Consider the following 19,445-nt stretch of genomic DNA (forward strand, 5'->3'; position numbering starts at 1 on the left):
CGTGTTGGGACAAGCTATGCGGAGCAGTGCAACAAGTTCTGGCTCATGTTTCGACCAGTGCGAGGTCCAAACATGTTTCGAGTTCCATTTCACGTGCTTGAGAAAAAAAATATTTAGAAGTTGTTGTAAACATACATGAAAGACACGTTGATGGTGAAGATAAATAAATTTATTTCATGATCTGACCCACACTCTGGCGACGTATACGTGTACTGTACGTATTAACCACCTGCCACTAATAAATCCTACTTGCAGATGGAGTTTACATGTAGTCGGGACTCGATTCTGACAATTTCCTTTCCAATGTCTGAATCGAGTCCTGCACTCCGTCATCAAGCATGACTAATATCTGGGTTGTATATGTACAACTATATGTTATTGGATCGTGTATCATGAAGGGTTGGGTTCACAACTATGATCATGGCACTTTATCAAATTACTGTGTAAAGTCGCTGTTGTTCTCCAATACACCCGTAGTCTTGAACAGCTGAGAAAGTGGAATTACATGCCATTGATGTTGTGATAGAACTTTATATCTCTATTTGATTCATCACCCTTCAATCCTTACAAAAAGTCTCACCATCAGCCCTAGTCCTGCTTGCATACAGACTAAGTCGTCCCTTCCTTTGAGGGTCATGTCAGTAATCTAGATCAGTACACCGTCTGCAAGCAGGACTGCATCAGCCTGTTCTTAAAGTATCCACAAATATTTTGATCTATAACTTCATCCATCCATTTAATGTATAAAATCTCTTTACCAAGATTCCTTGAATCATGCATCCTTCATTCTTGTAGTCTAGTTCCTCCGATTTACAATACAATATCACACAGTAGTGTGAAGATAATGTAGTGTAAATTGAAGCAAGGTCCTTAGGAACTAGACTATCATCATCATAAACCACAGTCTCTTTTACAACACTCTCCAAATGCATCGTCAAGAGGTTATTTCATAGTGTAATGGATGAAGTATCAGCTCTAGTTTATGAGAATATCATCCTTTTATTTAACCATCTATTCTGCAGCTAATCTAAATATTTAAAGGGCTATGTTTCAGTCCCTGGTCATCTTCATCCTATTATCTTATCAGTAGAGCAATAAGGATTACATAGGATCATTATTTTGTTCTGGAACAACTTTTCCTATATCTACGTACCAGACAATTTTTTTCACACCTAAATTTCAATCCTTAAAGGCTTATCCGAAGAATAGGCCTTTAAATGAATTTGGGGTAATAGGAATATGGTAGAAACTCAAGAAATTCAAAGATTATTTTGTGACCTTTTATGTACATGTACATCAACCTCTGAGTATCACACCTTACATAGACTAATGAAATTAATTGAATAGACAATCAGGTCAAACCTGCTATCAACTATGTGGACACTTAGACATAAACAATTCTTTTTATTGTCTATGAATGATTTAACTAAAACAGGTACTTGTACCATAGACTCAACATGTGTGTAGGGTCTATGCTTGTACCTCACACCCCTCATTGAGTCATTGTCTTAATCTTCAAATGGCAACATGTTGCAAGACAATGCATGAATTTGATTACAGCTCCCTCTTTACAATGAGTGGTGTCTTTTTGATGTTATCACTGGAGTCAAGTTCACTGGCATGACATTGAAAAAATATGTAATGTGACAAAACTTGATAAGTATTCACATACGTGACCAGACAATAAAATTTTACCACATAATTCAGTGCATAGCAATATTATTTGTATTCTTCCACTTACCACAGAATGATATGAATCAATATTGGCAGTGGTCAATAAATATATGCAGCTTCACCAATGGCTGTTAATTTGTGTGTGCTTTACATTGATTTATGAGTATTAGTAGGTAAAATCTACCTTAAAGGTCAGATGTTTTACCGCCAGGTTCCCAACCAAAATGGTTATAAATAAATAGATACAGAAACCTTTACAAGTTTTACTGGCTTTCCCCTCTTTGTTTGTAAAGTTTCCAAACATTAGCAAATCTGCTGACTAATGTCTCTACACCAAAACCATTTATGACGATAAAACTTCCAAAGTATATTTTCTCCTGATTCATCTTGTAAAGTGTTTTCAAGCCATAATGCATGTCTTTGTTTGTTTGGTTTCATTGCAGACAAAAAATGGTCAAGTGGTATACTGTCATTACAATACTGGTTGTCGTGGTGGCCGTCTTTTTGAATTACCCACCACCAAACTTGTCATCACATTTGAAGCATTGGAAGGACAATGGCCAATACTTCACCTATAACGACCATCAGATATTTTATGTTGGTATGTTTCTGATCGTTATTTCGATGCCTTTTGCTGAGATCATTATGCAAGTGCAGTCTTAATTAGGCTGGGATCTATGCTCTGTGCTATCCCGTTCTATCTTATGAAATGAAATTCTGGTCCAAACAAGCATGCCATTTCCAGTAGAACATTTCCAGTAAGAATTCATTTCATGTGAAAAAATGTACAAATCGCAAAACAATGTATTTACAGACACTTCACATATTTACATGACGGGGAGGAGAGTGTATTGCATGTGTCAGATATACAAAGGAGTCTGAACAGTCCTCATAACTTGCCACTCTCTATTCTTCTCTACTTGACAGATTCTCCAGGTAAAGGAGACAAAGAAAACACTGTGATCTGTCTGCATGGATTCCCTACCTCTAGCTATGACTGGAAAGAGGTTGTTCTCACTTTCATTTTCTTGAATGAATGAATGAATGAATGAATGAATGAATGTGTGAATGAAAGAATTTATGTCAGACAAGAAACAAAGAACGTGCAATTAACTTGAAGTTTCTAAACAGTGGGTGAGTAATTGAGTCTAGCCACCCTCTGTTACACATGTGTGAATGATCATAAAATCCACTATACAGGAATTCACATTCTGTTTTATATGATTAGCTAGTCATGTTTTGAACTCTATGAGGTACATTGTGTAATTAGTCTATCATTGAATTGATGTAGTTCAGTAGTACTATTGTCTGTTTGTGTAATGGGAAGCAATGTAATGATTAGCTATGACCATTCTTATGTTTATGGGCAACATTTCTCATAGCTCTGTCAGACAACTGTCTTTCTCACATAAATTTTAATCCTAATCTGAACTAGGCCTTTAAAGTTATCTCTCTCTCTCCTGGATTTTATATAATTTTGACACTTGCTTAGTGGTTAAAATAACACCAAAATATACTGTAACAAAATCCTAAAACTTGTATTTAGTAGCCACTTGAACTTTTATAAATTTGTAAATTGTTTTAGCAATGATAACCAGGGCAATTTGTAGCTGTGTGATACACTATGATATAATATGATATGATATGATATGATATGATATGATATGATATGATATGATATGATATGATATGAGATATGATTAGTAATGACATATTATTCTCTAGGTATGGACCACACTTCTTGGAACCTTTGGTGAAGTGATAGCCTTGGATTTTATAGGATATGGATTTTCTGACAAGCCAGTAAGTAGATAACATTGATGTCTGTTGTGAAGGATTTGAAGATTTAGTTTGTATGACAGAAGTGTTCAACACATTAGAGAATGCATTACCAGGAAGATGAAGGATTTGGAAGACCAAAACATGTATGCCAAATTTGTCATAATCTTTTTGGAAATTGTGAGCAATGCTGATATTTTTCTAAAGTCAAACATACAGAAAGATTGACGTGCAATCTCCCAATTTTGAAAATTTGACCAAATTTGGTCTAGAATGATTATGGTATATGTTTTTCAACTGCTTATAAAAATATGGAGTCGGTTGTAATTTTGCTTACATCAAGTTGCACTCAAGTCAATCAAAAATAAGCCCCAAGTTCATGTGAACCACTTTTATAAGGTGTATTCTGATTGGTTAGAAAACAAAGGAAACAAGAACATCTATTGGCTGTATTGTTAATGAGTGATAAAGTATATGTATGTTATCCAATCAGTGGCAACCTTGTAATATCTCCACATTGCCCCAAAATAAGGAAGTTATAATCATTTCCAGAATTTTTCTGAAACGTTACTTATTCTGTTCTCTACTACTTCTAGAAAGAACACAACTACAGTATCATGGAACAGGCAGACATTGTGGAGGAATTGTTGTTGAAAATTGGCATCAAAGAAGTTCATCTTTTAGCTCATGATTATGGTGACACTGTGGCACAAGAACTCTTGTACAGGTATTAACAATTTTCTGCATATTATCAAAAGTGTGTAGAATAAAAAAAACAAAAAAACGTTCTTGTAAGTTACAGCAAATTAAAATGAGATTTTGACAAATCTGCACTTTTTAAAGATTCCTTCGTGAAGTTTTGTTCTGGTATTATTCTCTGATTCTCATTAAATGTTGTCTATTTGTTCCTTGACGAAGTAAGAACTTGTCAGTGATTCATGTCCATAGAATTGTTTTCAAAAATCAAACCACTCAATAGGGACCTTGCAATCCAGACTGAGCATGCTCAGATACAAAGAACTATGGGATTATCTGTAGTTATCGTTATACCTAATCAGGAACTATTGGTAGACTAATCATCCTGATAATGATTTGGGTAACCATGACTAGATTATTTTTTATGGTTATAAACAATTTACAAAATTATGTAACACAATTGTTTACTATACTGATGGATTCATATTCATCATATTTCCCATGATGCAACATTCATGCTATTCAAGATGGTGGGTTTGCAAGTTTCCAATTGTTGGTCATCACTGTTCAAAATATGACAAAGCAAAGTGAAACTGTTCGATAACTTTACTAATAATAATACAATGTACATACCAAACCAAGTATTACATATCATATCATATCTGTTCACATTTATGCTCATAATAATAATTTCAGGATTAATTTTTTGTCCATTGAGATTTGTGTCAATTTGTTCACATATAGGTTCGACAACAAGAAATTAACAAAACATCGTGATTTGTTGATAAAAAGCGTCTGTCTTCTCAATGGAGGTAAGTTTTTCATTTGGTCAATACCAACTTAATTTGAACCTAGTAAACAGTCCCTCTACTGTATGTGATAGGGGGACCATAGTATGGTTTGTATCACAAACAGGAGAATCACTGACAAACCTGAGGAACAAGTCTTATGCACACGATATCCAATAATTTGACAGCGGCAGCATATTTTGTTCAAAATAGCTGTCACTTAGTTGTGAGGCACTCCAAACAACATACCAAGTACAGAAAATAATGAACACATGTCACCTGACTTTCAAATGAGAATATCCCCGAGTATCGAACACCATTCAGACTTGTACATTCTTGTGGTCCATATATGCACAAAATGTTTGCTTGTATACAAGGCATACACATCAATGCAAATTTTAGCCACAATTGTCTACCTGCCATGTCAAGTCAAAATGGACTGTATTCACATTATACTGACACCTTGTTTGTTCAGGTGGATGCCTAGTCATGGTTTAGCTCTTTCATAAAGTCAGTTGTCTTGTAAACACTGGAATCTTCCCTAGTTATTACAAACTCTCTACAAATGGTCTCTACAAACTGTCATCTATACATACACTGCTGAAAGTGGATACCAGCTCGATTACTCATGGACACTCTTATATTAAATTAAAAGAAACTAAAGACATCCTCTCTGGAAATTTGACGTCATTACTTCTCAAATAGAGTCTTTCAGCAATGGAAGTTCAGCTTGCAAGTTGGTGATTTCAAACGCAGTCCCTTTTAATAGTATGCTGTTTGTATGAATATCCACCACTTCATCACCCTAGCTCCAGCCGTGCAGTTTGTTAGCCCCCAAAATGGTGCTATTACAATGGGCTTTGTCCGTACATGTGTGCATCTGTCCATCCATCATACGTCATTTCTCAGACATGCAATATCCGATTTCTTTCAAACCTGACACAGAGGTGACATATCATGTGGGACATACACACATCAATTTGTTTTTTGATTTGCAAATTTGACTGCATGGCTGCCATATTTGTGGTTAAAAATGAATATTTACTGTGTAACTCAAAAACTGTAATACACAGATACTCCATTCAAGTGGCTACATCATTTTATCAGATGGAGATAAAAGCTAACAGACAAAATTACCCAAGAATATCCTTCAAGATTTAATATTCAGGAAATGCTGGGCCACTATTTAAAATTAATAGCATGAATCCATGTTTTCCCTATAGACAGTAAATTATGTGTACATTAAAATATTCCTATCTCACCGCAATTAGATAACTTTTGTTCCTGCTTCAGGCATACAAAACATTGTAGTATTATTCGATGGGAATATTCATTCTGTAATAAAATCATACTGTATATTAACCTTAAGAATGTTATTTTGTATCTAATATATTTTCATAATGTTTTAAAATAGATTTAATGGGTATAAACTCAACCGCCAAGAAATGTATTCCTTGTTTTGGCTATGTTGTACAAGATTCACTGTTTGAGGGCGCTCTTTAATACCGACATACCGATAGTTTTGCCCTAGCCTGGTTCCCTGTCCCATTCTTACCATTGGCTGTGCTGTGCTAATGAAAGGGTCTGATATATCCTACCTTTTGATTGTCAAGATTTTTCAATGTCACCTGTAGTCAGCTGATCAATTTGCCATTCAGCCACCTGTTAGGGCTATCATCAAAACAATGACAGAAGTTACATAGCAAAAAAGTTATGTTTTGTTTGCCAGCAGTATGAAACCAAAACAAATTTAGTGGCAGGGAGTCGACAACAAGCTTGAGCTTTTCACTCAGCAATATATGAAATGGAAAAGCCAATGCTGTGATAGTTGACAAGCATTGACCAACCAGGGTACTTGATCCATGATTTGCAATACTGACAATACTGGCCAATAACAACCGCAGACAGAATGGGATATGACTGAACACATTCATAAACACAGCACAGTAAGCAGTAAGCAAGGAACTGGGCTTCAGCTCAGTGATAGAAGAGAGTTCACAATCAAAAATTGTATAGCACACATGATTTTAAAACTTTCATTTATAGTCTGTAGTATTGACAGAAATTCAATTGCTTCCCATACAGGCATCCTACCTGAAACCAACTTTCCATTAGCTGGTCAAAAGGTATGGCAATGAATACACAGATATCACTATCCATGATCCATCACCCATATCACATTAAAGCTATACTTGTCACTTTACATTGGCAGGTATATTACCTGAAACTCACTATCCCAGGAATATCCAGAAGGTGAATTGATATGTTGTTATTTGAGTTACAATAAACTTAGCCTGTTTACGGTGCTTATGGTATATTCCGTTCAATCTCTCATACCTACACTTGTAACTAGAATTAATATGGTTTGAAAATCATACCGCATAATTGCCCAATCAGCTTGTAATAACAATAATAATAATCTTTATACCGGATAAGCACTTGTCTCCCAAGAAGTCCAGTGAGGGCCATCCCTCATGGGTTCAGTATTAATGCAGGAGGAAACCGGAGTACCCGGGGAAAACCCGTGTTAATCGGTAGAGTCAAACTGAACAACACTCTTCTTACTTACAGCATGGTAAATTAAGCAAACCCTGAATGGGTTCGAACCCCGACTAGACTGCAGTGGTAAGAGGCAAGTGGTTTAACCACTCGGCCACCGACAACAATGTTTGTGACCATAGGGTATTGAAATGTATGCAGATGACACACATGCAAGTGAAGTATGTGCACATGAACACATTAACACTTATCTCAACTGCATGTGTTCATATGCATACTCTTTCATTGGCATGGGTGTCATCTGCATAAATTTGAATACCCATGGTGATGAACAAGCTGATTGGATGGATATTTTCAAACCATATTAACAGTGTTTTTCAATTCTAGGTACAAATGTAAGGTATAAGAGATTGAATAGAATATACTGTAAGCACCGTAAACAGGCTACAATAAACCATAAATTTTCCAAATTGATCAAGAGTTGTGTAAAGGGCCAGTGTGTCATTATAGGTTTGTGCCTTAGGTACATGCAGCATATACAATAAACCAGGAATTTTTCCAAATTGATCTAAGGTAGTGTAAAGGGCCAGTGTGCTATTATAGGTCTGTGCCTGTGGTGCTTTGAGCTCATACAATAAATCAGGAATTTAAAAAAATTGATCTAGGGTAGTGTAAATGGCCAGTGTGCCATTATAGGTCTGTGCCTGGGGTGCTTTAAGTACAAGTAGAAGTAATTCTTTATCAAAATCAAGTGTAAAATTGCAGCTTATACTATATACACAACACAGTGATGGAGATATCCACAATAAGGTCACAAAAGGTGACTTGTGCTATGTGCTATGTGGTAGAGAAACTTTGTTCAATATAAAAGAACATGTCCATTTACAATGTATCAGTAAATAGCCATGCTATAATATAACAAAACCCCATGTGACACGTGAGTGCAAGTGTGGTGTACTCGGGGTATTTGCATGAGTGCCTGCAGCGTTCTCTGTGCCCGAACTTTCATGAGTGTAAGAAGTGAATGTACAACAGAAAACCCTGCAAGCACAAGTAGTACAAAACCCTTGAGTACCCACACTGGAATTCACATTGCATGGGGTGATGTTATTTTCAAATGCAAATTCGTCCTTGTTGGTAAATCATAGTATTGAATTTAACTTTTGTTACAAATACAACTTTGGAAAATTTTACCTGAAATTTTCGACTGCACACTTTAATCTTTGTCAACAGATTGAACTACTATTCAGCACCGGTAAAATTTTCAAAGTCGTGTTTGGAACAAAAGTTAAATTCAATACTAGGGTTCTGTTATTATTACATATTATGTTGATCTGAAACAGCAAATTTCCATAAAAATCATACAGCACAATCACATGATTTCGTGTGTATGAACTATTGCGTCCTCATTTGCATATTATTTGCATGCAAGTATGCAATAAGGTTTTCGGTATTGCACTGCAGTGAAAATACCACTAGTATGCATGTGCGCCAGTGCAAGTAATCTCTGGTACATATGTAATAATTAGAGTAAAAGGATAAAATGAGTACAGATACTATAATGCTCACTAGTTACAAAAGTAGAATTTGTTCTCATACTGGCATTCCCATATGTACAAGATTTTCATCTGTAGATATCATGATAAATAAACCTGTGACAGCAGTTGCATTTGTAGTTAATTTTGAAACCATGTTATAAAAATTCCAATAAACATCAACTGAGTTTATATATATAACCCATTTCAAGTTACCTTTCACCAGTTCTTTTTAATACAACCACACAGAAGCCAACAAGATTTTGCATGTTCTACACTAAAAATAGCAAGGTCACAATTTCTTGCTACAATTTGTCTGTTACGAAATAAACCATTGACAAACGTACTGCAACTAGAGGTAGAGAGCATGTATTTGATGTCTGTATCGTGATGTGTCATTTCAATTAGAAAAAAATGTTGCAAGAAACTGTTTTCATTCAATCTTGCTATCTTAAAGTGTAGCATCTGCAGTTTCTTATTGCTTTCTGCTTTGTTGTATTAAACAGAGCCGGTGAACGATAACTTGAAATGGGCTGTAAAATGCATTTCGTTTTCATTCAGCTCCTTCTAGATCCCAGGTTTGGACCTATTCTGAGTCATCTCATGAACTACATGAGTTTTAAGAGAGGGTAAGTATCTTGTCAGTGAGATTTTATTCCACACTTATTACCTAATCCTCTTGAGGTCACAAGTAGCAGTTATTCATTGTTAATGTCCGTATAGGAGAAAACTGCAACTTGCTTACAGTGCTTCCATTTGAAGTATGAATGATGAAGTACTGCAATTTGTTGATACTGAAATTGCCCTGATGCATTGACATAGATTTAGCTATAATAGTAGTCACAACATTACCTATGTAGTGGCAAAGTTGAATAACAGTTTACTTTGATCATGGTGACGCCACTGAACAGGCATGCAATTATTCATTGTTGCTAATAAACCCTGTCTATTTGATGACCAACGTTTTTTATTTGCTCCCTAAATGAATGGCAAGAGACAAATGAGCTAAGAACCTCTGAGAACTATCATTGCTATCAGCATACTTAATATGTGTGTGTAGGGTGTTTTGCTCATTCAAGTATGTAAGGGTCCCAAATTGATAAAGTGTGTGTAAAAGTGCTGACTCTCACTTTGTCTAAAATGGCAAAGTCAGCATCAAACTGCACATGCACTTCAAGTGCTTGATGCTCCTAGACGTGAAAGACTACCACACTACACCACAAGCAAGCAAGAAACTACACACACTGTTGCAGTTTTTGGACAGACTCTGTTTTTGGACAGATATCAACTCATCCTGTGATCCTTGCGGTTTTCTCCAGAACTGTTATATTGTCATGCTCAAGCATTCGTATTGAAAGATCAGGTGATACTACAAAATTAGTGTTGAATCAAAGCTATAGTTCATTGGTTTGTTTAGTACAAATGATAGTACTACATGCATACCTTTATATATATGTATGTAGTTTTGGTGAAGTGTTTGGGACCAGAACTCAACCAACTTCAGAAGAGATGTGGGATCACTGGGCTGGTATACGCTGGAATGATGGACATCAGATTGCTCACAGGTAAGAAACAATGGTTAAAGTGACCCATTACATGTGCAGGTATTAATTGTTGATGAAAAGTACATGTCATAATTGGTGAATAACTAGAGTACGACTGTAACAACTGTGAAAAATTCTCTCTCTCTCTGGCAGTTGTGCATGTACACTGTTCACCCATTTGTTGTCTGTTAAGGCCATGGATTCAATCACAGGATCTCCCATTATTGCAGTCAGCTCAGTTCAGTTTATTTGCATTTCCTCCACTATCTGGAGAACCACAATGACCAGTGTAAAGGGAAACACACGATAACAAAACAGGAATACACAAAACAAAACCATAAAAACTACATAATTTATAGCGAAGCCATATAGATTACATAGGATTATTCATTTGTTTAGGACCAACTTTTTCTGTAGCTGTACCAGAGAACTGTTTTTACCATTGAATTTCAATCGTAATCTGAACTGTATGATTGTGTATAACCAAATATCAAACTGCTTGTGGTGAAGGGAATACATTCAACACAACAAACTATGTTATGTTAAGGATAATTTGTTCTACTGTAACTGACTGGTTGTTAGTGATAGTAATATTTGATCTTTTTTGATTTGTTTTTTTTCTTTTCACCAGTTTATTACAATACATTCCTGAGAGACATGCTAACAGAGATCGTTGGGTTGGTGTTCTACAGACTACAAAAGTTCCTGGTAAGTTAAAGCATCAATATACTGTTACAGTAGTTCTCTGTACAAATCTTCATCTTTTCAGTTCAATTTGTCACTAACTCTACCCCCCCCCCCACACACACACACACACATACATACACATACACATACACATACACATACACATACACATACAGACACACATTTCTAAATCAGTGCTTTTCAGTTGACAGTTGAAATATCCATTTTGAATGTATTTGTATTATATGAAATCCATCTTCTTACATAAGTATAAATGGTTCTGGATTACTTGCATGTGTCTATTATAAATTTATACAAATACAAATATGTATACATAATACTATAACTTTCAAATTTGTGTATGTTATCACTCTTGACCACCGATAAAATATGGACCAGTAATAAATCTTATACCATGCACGAGCCAAGTTGAACAAAAAATATGGAATATGGTCATTCTATGTCACAACAACACACAGCTATGTCACAACAATGCATGTCTACGTCACTGGTTCTGCTGTGTTCAAAACATTAATCACAAATATTTTTTCTTTGATATTACTGGCACTGGTATAATCATGTTTTCCTCCAATATTTCTCTTCATTCAGCTGAAAAATACGCATGACCTAAGGGTTGTCACTACAAGTCACTAGACGAGTAGTGGACAAAGGCCCCTTAGGTAACTTGTATTTGCCTTGGCAAAGAAAAATATTGGGGAATATTTCTAAATGTCCCTCACATAACACCAGTGTAATCTTTATTGGAGGCTATGAATGGTATCATGATATCAGTCTGAGATTAAAATATCCTTTAAGTCCTAGCTGACCTTGCTTCAGTGAAATATCCTACTCTCACAATCCTGATTGACTTTGTGGTTATTTTCAGTTCGTGTTATCTACGGCCCATCTGATCCAGTGAACCCTCCTGTCTTTATGGATAGATACAGGTATGTTCCATCGCAAATCCAATACTTTAGAACCAACTAAACTATAAAGTCTACTCCAGACTCTACACCATAGCACTGCATTCATAGGACTGGATACTTCTCATTGTCTATATGATAATAGTTCCCATTCTTATTGGAAGACTAAATTGTTTAATAAACGAACCATGATGGTAAAAAATGGATTTTCTCATCATAAGATATACGGAAACAAACATTGCTGAGCATTAGTGGCACATCAATATAAAGCAAGTTAGAGGTTGGCGTTCAGGCTCTAATCACCTATAGTTATAGGTAATCTTTCTGCCGTGAATAAAAAATATACACAAACTTATAAGACCGTTGTACAATGAAATAACTATAAACTTTGGGATCTGGGAGGGCATGTTATGGTCCAGATCCACAAAATAGAAATACAGCCCTGACTAACTTAACATTGGGGTTATAAAGTTGAAGCAATCATTTAAAATGTGGGTAGTGAGTAATTATATAAATGCACCAATGGCTGAATCTTTCAGACTACTAAAAGGGAATTGTTGCTATACTGAGGTACAAAAATATGACACTGGTAATCCAGCCTTCAGTTTACTATTAAGAGATAGACGCAAACTAAATCTATTGTGCGTCAATGTGGTAGATTATACAAGTGGGTGATAGCGGTTTCCTCTGTTGTGTGATTCTAATCAAGACAGTGTAAACATTGGAAGTCCCAAAACAGCACTGCAAGTTCTTGGGACTCTAAATGGATTAGTTTTCAGAGACTATAATTAAATTCACATCCACTCACTAGCTTGTCACTGTTGTATCAACATGTTGTGACAAGTTTTAGTTTGTGTCTATCTTAGAAAACGGAAGGTTCAACTACCAGGGTAATAATATTTCTTGGCGTTATATTCTGTAGATATATAACAAACACTGATTTTGTAAATTTGTTTTTTACCACAAGGACAGCGACATCATTTTTGCAACATACATGCAAGTTCATCAGTTGCTGCTATACAGGTATATTTTGACACTAAACACCCATACAGGTCCGATTTCAACCCCTTCCCCACAGAGTTTGACAAATTGTGCTCATTTTTCAGGGAACTTGTACCCCATGCAGTAATATCAATGCTGGATCCACACATCAGTCACTATCCACAGTTAGAAGATCCAATCTCAACTATGGGAGCTTATCGTGAATTTTTGGCATCAAATGCCTTCATGTATAGCTGAACAACTACATTGTATAGTGGTTATCTCATGTACGGAAGGAGTGTGACTTTTTTGATCAACTGTTGGATGAGATTAATGAACAAAGAAATCATGAAAATTGCAACAAATCTATTAACAGTTACATGGGACTTTATTTAAGGTCGTTCTGTGTTTAGGTGATGTAAATATAGTATCATAATGCTAATACATGCCTTCAATTGAAGTGACCAAGATTTCATGTAAAATATGAAACATTGGTTACATTAGGGATGATCACACAATGGCGCACAAGCTCAACAAGACCCCCTCCCCCTAAACAAAAGTTCACAATGCGAAATCAACATGTTTATATCTGATGTAAACCATGATGTAAACCATGATGAAAACTATAGCAGTCACACCACTACGACAAATACAAATGTAAAATTATGAGACCAGAAACCCAGCACTGTATATCAGATTAGAAGTAAATTTTAATCAACTTATCAACATCTCAGTAGTAAATACAGAACCTGTTGTCATTGAAGGTGTGAAAGTGCTCAAAGTTTTTAGAAGTGTGAAAATGAAGTTCAGCGATTGCATTGATACCAGACCCCCCCCCCCCCCCAAAAAAAAAAAAAAAAAAACCCAAAAAACAAACAAACCAAAGTTCATTTATTGAGCTTGTGTGACATTGTGCGATCCTCTCTTATTTACAAGCCAATAAGTAGGGTTAAATTACTAAAATCATGAAATATTGGAAGTTGATGAACATGAAATTGTTATCAAAGCCAAGGTTAATAAGCTGTAATTATTTTTCATGACTTTTTGTAAACTTTGCCTGCTGAAAACTACAGTACATGAAATAGGTCAATTGTTCTGATGAGCTGCATTACCACTTATCTAATTGTTGATGGTACGATATGCACTGGTTTGAGTCTAAACAGTCATGAATCAGGTGTAGACAAAATTACTACTAATTTCCAACATATTTTGAATGTGTGGTGTATTGATGTTTGATTGCTAATAAGGTTATCATTCATTCTTTAATAGTTAGTACAAGAATATAAATAAGAACAAACACTACCAAGAATATTAGTACATGGCTATGTGTCTCTAATAATGATAATTTGTAATTATGATACTAGAAGATCTCAATATAGTTTTCAGTAATTTATATGACAAATAATGTCATAATTGCTATCATGCAAATAACAATAGAATATTTTATATTTACATATTGGCACTAAAGTGTAGACATAAAAATTTTGTCAGGATGGTAATTTTCAGTATAAATTTTTCATAGAAAAGTCATGGCCAGTGATTTGTTCTTTTCGAAACTACAATAAGTGGAAAGTTGTATTATCAATAAAACTCTATAACTGTATCCTTGTACCTGACCATAGACAGTGTAGGGGAGACTCCCCTCCACTGTCTATTACCTGACTAAATGTAAGTCTTACAACGTCTTATAACATCTTCAAACTTTTCTATGCAATGTGGTGATTGCATACCATAAGGCCAAAAAAAAAATAATTGTTTCTGGTAAGCGCACACATCACTTAAATACCCCTGCATTGGTCTTTTTTTGTGTGTGTTTGTCCAGCCCATGCAGTCTGCAGATCCGAGGGGAAACACAAAAATAATCCTCCCTATTTCAGTGAAGACAACTGCAGAGCCAATCATGAACAAGCAAATGACATCTGACCCACATACACACTTACTCTAAAGTACTAAATAAAAAGAACAGTATCTGCCATGAATAGTAGATTGAGTGACAGGTTTGTTGAGAATTTAAAAAAAAAATGCATCGTCACACTACGTTAGACTGAATGTCCTGACCAGAAAGAATTGTTTTGGGTTTTTTTTGGCCTAATCATTTACTGTATAGAAGCTAATTACATTGTTTGCTGGGTGATTTCAACCACATTCCATTGGTGCTAAAGGGTATAACATTTTATAATGATAATTCAGAGACTTATTGAAGTCTATATAATTGAGATGTACTAATAATGTCTAATATAATAAAACAATATTACAAAGGCACAGTTGTAATTGTCAGAACATTAATATGATATATATCTGTCATTCCAAGTCAATATCTATTGTAAACATCTGATGACAATTACAGGCCTTTCAAGAGAAGTATAAATAAAAATGTTTACATATGTGTCAATAGATTACAAAGTGTTGTTTGGCAAAGTCATTTCTGCAAAATTTGAACCACAATCTAGCTGAACTGGATACTGATACGACAGTGGCAATTGAGGTTTTGGCTTATTACTAAAATAGACACATGTATACTAAAACTAACTTTGTTCGATGTGGTAGATCCGTTCAATAGCTTATTGTATATTAACATGTTGCAACATTAGTTTTAGTTTGTGTCTATCTCATGTTAAAGCCAAAACCTCAGTTGGCACTAACTTTGACACACATTTCCAGACATGGCTGGCTGTTAATAAGTGCTTTGACAATCTGTTATTGAGGCAATAAGGTAGTTTCAAAGTATGATAATTTGCGGTGCTTAGCATACGTTCTTATTTCAAAATCTAGTGCACTCCCTTCCTCTATTGCACACTGTTATGGACAGTTCCACAGAACATGACCTACACATTTGTTAGAATTTCTGCATATATTTGTCTTTGCCTTTTGAAAACACATGGCTGCCTTTGATCTCTGCTTTGAAAGGCCACAAAAGTGGAGAGTTTGTTTTGCTTCAAGTCTCCGATGTTAATTGTGACACAATGTAAAGTTCACCTAACTTTACATGTACAGAAAATAATTGTGTCAAACATGATAAATTTTCATGGCTCTTACAGCTTGCCAACCAATGTCACCTGTCCTAAGAATGTTCATCAGAACAATGGCGGACTCTGACATTTATCTCAATCTTTCACAATCAGTCTGTTCTGGTCAATGAATAATTTGCCATGTCAGATACATGTTTAAACATGTTTGAAGTGTTGATATGTGGTACGTACATGTATGTGATATTGCAATTAATATTTTTTTTCTGTTAGATATGAACATTTATTGATGGCAAATACTACTTGTACCTATCAATCACACAATGTTTCCCATACATGTATCATGTTGATCTATCTTGTCTACAACTACAAACTTTATTGTAAGGAGGATAAAATTGTATATTTGCGTTGTTTGTTCTATTCTGTATGTTCAAGTTGAGTATACAGTATAGAATTCATAGAATCTTCTGTTGAAAGCATGATGAACTGATCATGCACAGTGAAATTTAATCCACACTCATCAAGTATATTGATTATTTGCTTGTACATTTGTATTGCCATGATAGTTATAACTTATGTCATGTTCTGTTGGTTTCACCTTCTGCAAGCTACTTTAGGTGTGTGTTGATGATTATAATTAATTACATAGCTTACTTTATAACCCAGTTAGTTTCAACGAGTACAATGCATACTCTGCAAAATCTGGAATGCCAAAGGTCAGGCGGGGTTATCACTCCAACTAAACCATGCAAAACATAAAACAGTAACCCCTTAGGAGGCCCTTTAGTATGTCAAAGATTAGTATAACACCATAGCAACATTGCATGATACAATAGGAAATGTTTGGTTTCTCGCTTAAGGTTCTAGATTTAGGGAGTTCATGCCATCTACTAAATATAGAAAGAAAGAATGGCGTATCACAACGATACTTCCTCTTAACTCACATATATCAGATATTTTGTACTTTCCAACCATGGCTACAGCTGCTCCAGACTTACAAGCATTCCTGGACAAATTTGGAGAGGATTTCCTTTCTTGTGCAATTTGTTTTGAACAGTACAGGGAACCCAAAGTCTTGCCATGTGACCACACGTTTTGTACAGAGTGTCTGATTACACTGGTCAAGAGAGAAGGTGTGTTAAATTGCCCTACGTGTACTCAACGATGTCAACTACCAAAGACTGGTGTTAATGGATTGAAAGCTAACTTCTTCATGAACTCACTACTGGACTTGGTAGAAACCAACCAACCTGCTGCTGATGTTAAAGAACCAGGGCTTTGTGAAGGATGTGATGAAAACGCAGCAACACACAGGTGTGTAGATTGTAGCATTTATTTCTGTTCCTCCTGTACAAAGAGTCATAAAAGAGTTCCAATGAGTCGAAATCATGATGTGATCACACTAGATGAATACAAAGAGTCAAAATCCACACGACAAGTTCGACAACTATCACCTCAAAAACTCTTCTGCAAAGTTCATCCAGAAAATCTTGTCAAATTTTTCTGTGCTAGCTGTCAGGTCACTGTGTGTAGTGACTGTGCCTTCATAAAACACCGTACTACTGAACATGTTCATGTAGATCTGCAAGAAGCAGCTGATGAATACACCATCCAACTGAAAGAAATGGTGGGAAAGTTGAGAGAGAAAGAAAAGGAAACTAAAAGATGTAAATCCACAGCCATACAGACCAGAGACCAACTACAGGTACAGTGCCAGGAAGAAGAAAAGAAGGTGAGAAAGAAAGCAGAAGAGGTCATATGGAAAGTAAGGAAGGAAGAGAGGAGATTGGTAGAGGAGTTGAAGACAGAGTATGGACAGAAAGTGAAAACTGCTGAAGTCCAAATAGATGAATGGGAGATGAAACATGGCAACATTGCAAGTATGTGTGGATATATCGAAACACTGATCCATCATGGCAGTGCTGCCCAGCTGTTGTCCAACAAACAGAAAACAGTATCCCACATGCAAGGGCTTATCTCCATGGAAACCAAACAACAACAAAAACCAGAATGTATGGAATTTATGCCGGCAAGAGATACACTTGGAAGTGACATTCTTGGATTGCTACATCTAAGTTCAACACGACCTGGTGCTTACCTAGTGCAAAAGTCACACCACCCTGAGCAACCTGGATCAGTACTGTTCCCACAACATACCACTGGAAGTCAGATGTCTAGACACCCCTTTTATGCTGGTGAAAAAGTACCAACTGTACCTCAGATATGTGCTTCAAAGTGCACCGTTGAAAAGCATCCTACTGATATCCTGGAAAATGAATCAAGTGACATCGTGATCCAAACTAAAGACAGCCAGGGAAGACAAGTCATACCAACACCAGTAGTGAAGGTTGAGATGAGAAAACCAGATGGAACAAGAGAAGATGTCAAAGTAACTGACAACAGAGATGGTACATTAGTATACACAATGAGAGGAGGAATGGAAGGTAGTCATCAAGTTACCATGGCAATTGGAGATCAACTAATACCTGGATCCCCATTCATCATCAAGGTCAATAAAAGAGGAGTGAAGGTCCTAGGGAAGAAGGGAGGAGGAAGAGGATGCTTTATCAAGCCTTCACAAGTCACCTTGAACAAAAGAAAACAATTTGTTGTAACTGAGAAAGGAAATTCTAGAGTTCAGGTTATAGACAAGGATGGAAACCATGTAAAGGATATAACATTCACTCAGTTTGAGAAGGCCTTCAAGCCTAAAGGTGTAGCAGTATCAGAAGATGGTGACTACTATATGACAGATTATAACAACCATCAAGTGGTCGTAAGTGATGAAGATGGTAAACTGATCAGGTGCTTTGGGCAGGATAAACTGAAGTATCCACGACAAATTGCAGTAAGTCCTTTAGATGGCACTGTTTATGTGACTGAGTGGGATTCAGTATTGAGTAGTGAGACTGACAAGACAACACACTGCATCAGAAAATACACAAAGTATGGTAAATACATCACAACTGTTGGCAGCTATGGAACTGGGCAAGCTCAATTCAAAGGACCGACATGCCTTTGTGTTAGCAAGCAAGGAAGAGTGTATGTACCAGACTTTAACAATAGCTGTGTACAGGTTTTCAATCACAACTGTAAATTCTTATATATGTTTGGCTCCAAAGGGAACGGCCGGGAGGGTGACGTGAGACACCCAGAAGCAGTAGTTATGGACAAGGATGAAAATCTTTACATAACAGAGAAAACTAATAAGAGAGTCCAGAAATTCACCAGTGATGGTGACTTTATCTGTCGTATCGATAGAGAAGAGGATGGATTGATATGGCCTCGTGGTATTACAGTAACAGATGACATGCCACCCAAAGTTGTAGTGGTAGATTATGACGACCACTGTCTGAAGATATTTCAACAATGA

The 19,445-nt window shown here is 36.0% G+C and overlaps 2 protein-coding genes across 2 annotated transcripts; both read left to right on the forward strand.

Annotated features, from left to right (window-relative positions):
- The first annotated feature begins 2,124 nt into the window (after window positions 1-2,124).
- LOC144435198 (mesoderm-specific transcript homolog protein-like) lies at window positions 2,125-13,364 on the forward strand. Its single transcript, XM_078123777.1, has 11 exons — window positions 2,125-2,275; window positions 2,602-2,681; window positions 3,400-3,477; window positions 4,050-4,180; window positions 4,894-4,961; window positions 7,023-7,063; window positions 9,533-9,600; window positions 10,435-10,536; window positions 11,147-11,223; window positions 12,089-12,149; window positions 13,232-13,364. Exons 1-11 carry the CDS (start codon window positions 2,125-2,127, stop codon window positions 13,362-13,364), a joined length of 990 nt encoding a protein of 329 aa, XP_077979903.1.
- Window positions 13,365-17,045: 3,681 nt separating this feature from the next.
- Window positions 17,046-19,445, forward strand: LOC144435206 (tripartite motif-containing protein 3-like). Its single transcript, XM_078123789.1, has one exon. It carries the CDS (start codon window positions 17,046-17,048, stop codon window positions 19,443-19,445), a length of 2,400 nt encoding a protein of 799 aa, XP_077979915.1.

Source organism: Glandiceps talaboti, chromosome 1, assembly GCF_964340395.1.
Source record: "Glandiceps talaboti chromosome 1, keGlaTala1.1, whole genome shotgun sequence".
NCBI classification, from domain to species: Eukaryota; Metazoa; Hemichordata; class Enteropneusta; family Spengelidae; genus Glandiceps; species Glandiceps talaboti.

Bases quoted from the DNA above. Each gene is read 5' to 3' on its own strand.
- LOC144435198 (XM_078123777.1), top strand. From the start codon at position 2,125: ATGGTCAAGTGGTATACTGTCATTACAATACTGGTTGTCGTGGTGGCC. The intron at 3,478-4,049 runs GTAAGTAGATAA...TACTACTTCTAG, and splicing joins ATGGATTTTCTGACAAGCCA to AAAGAACACAACTACAGTAT. The intron at 10,537-11,146 runs GTAAGAAACAAT...TCTTTTCACCAG, and splicing joins GGACATCAGATTGCTCACAG to TTTATTACAATACATTCCTG.
- LOC144435206 (XM_078123789.1), top strand. From the start codon at position 17,046: ATGGCTACAGCTGCTCCAGACTTACAAGCATTCCTGGACAAATTTGGA.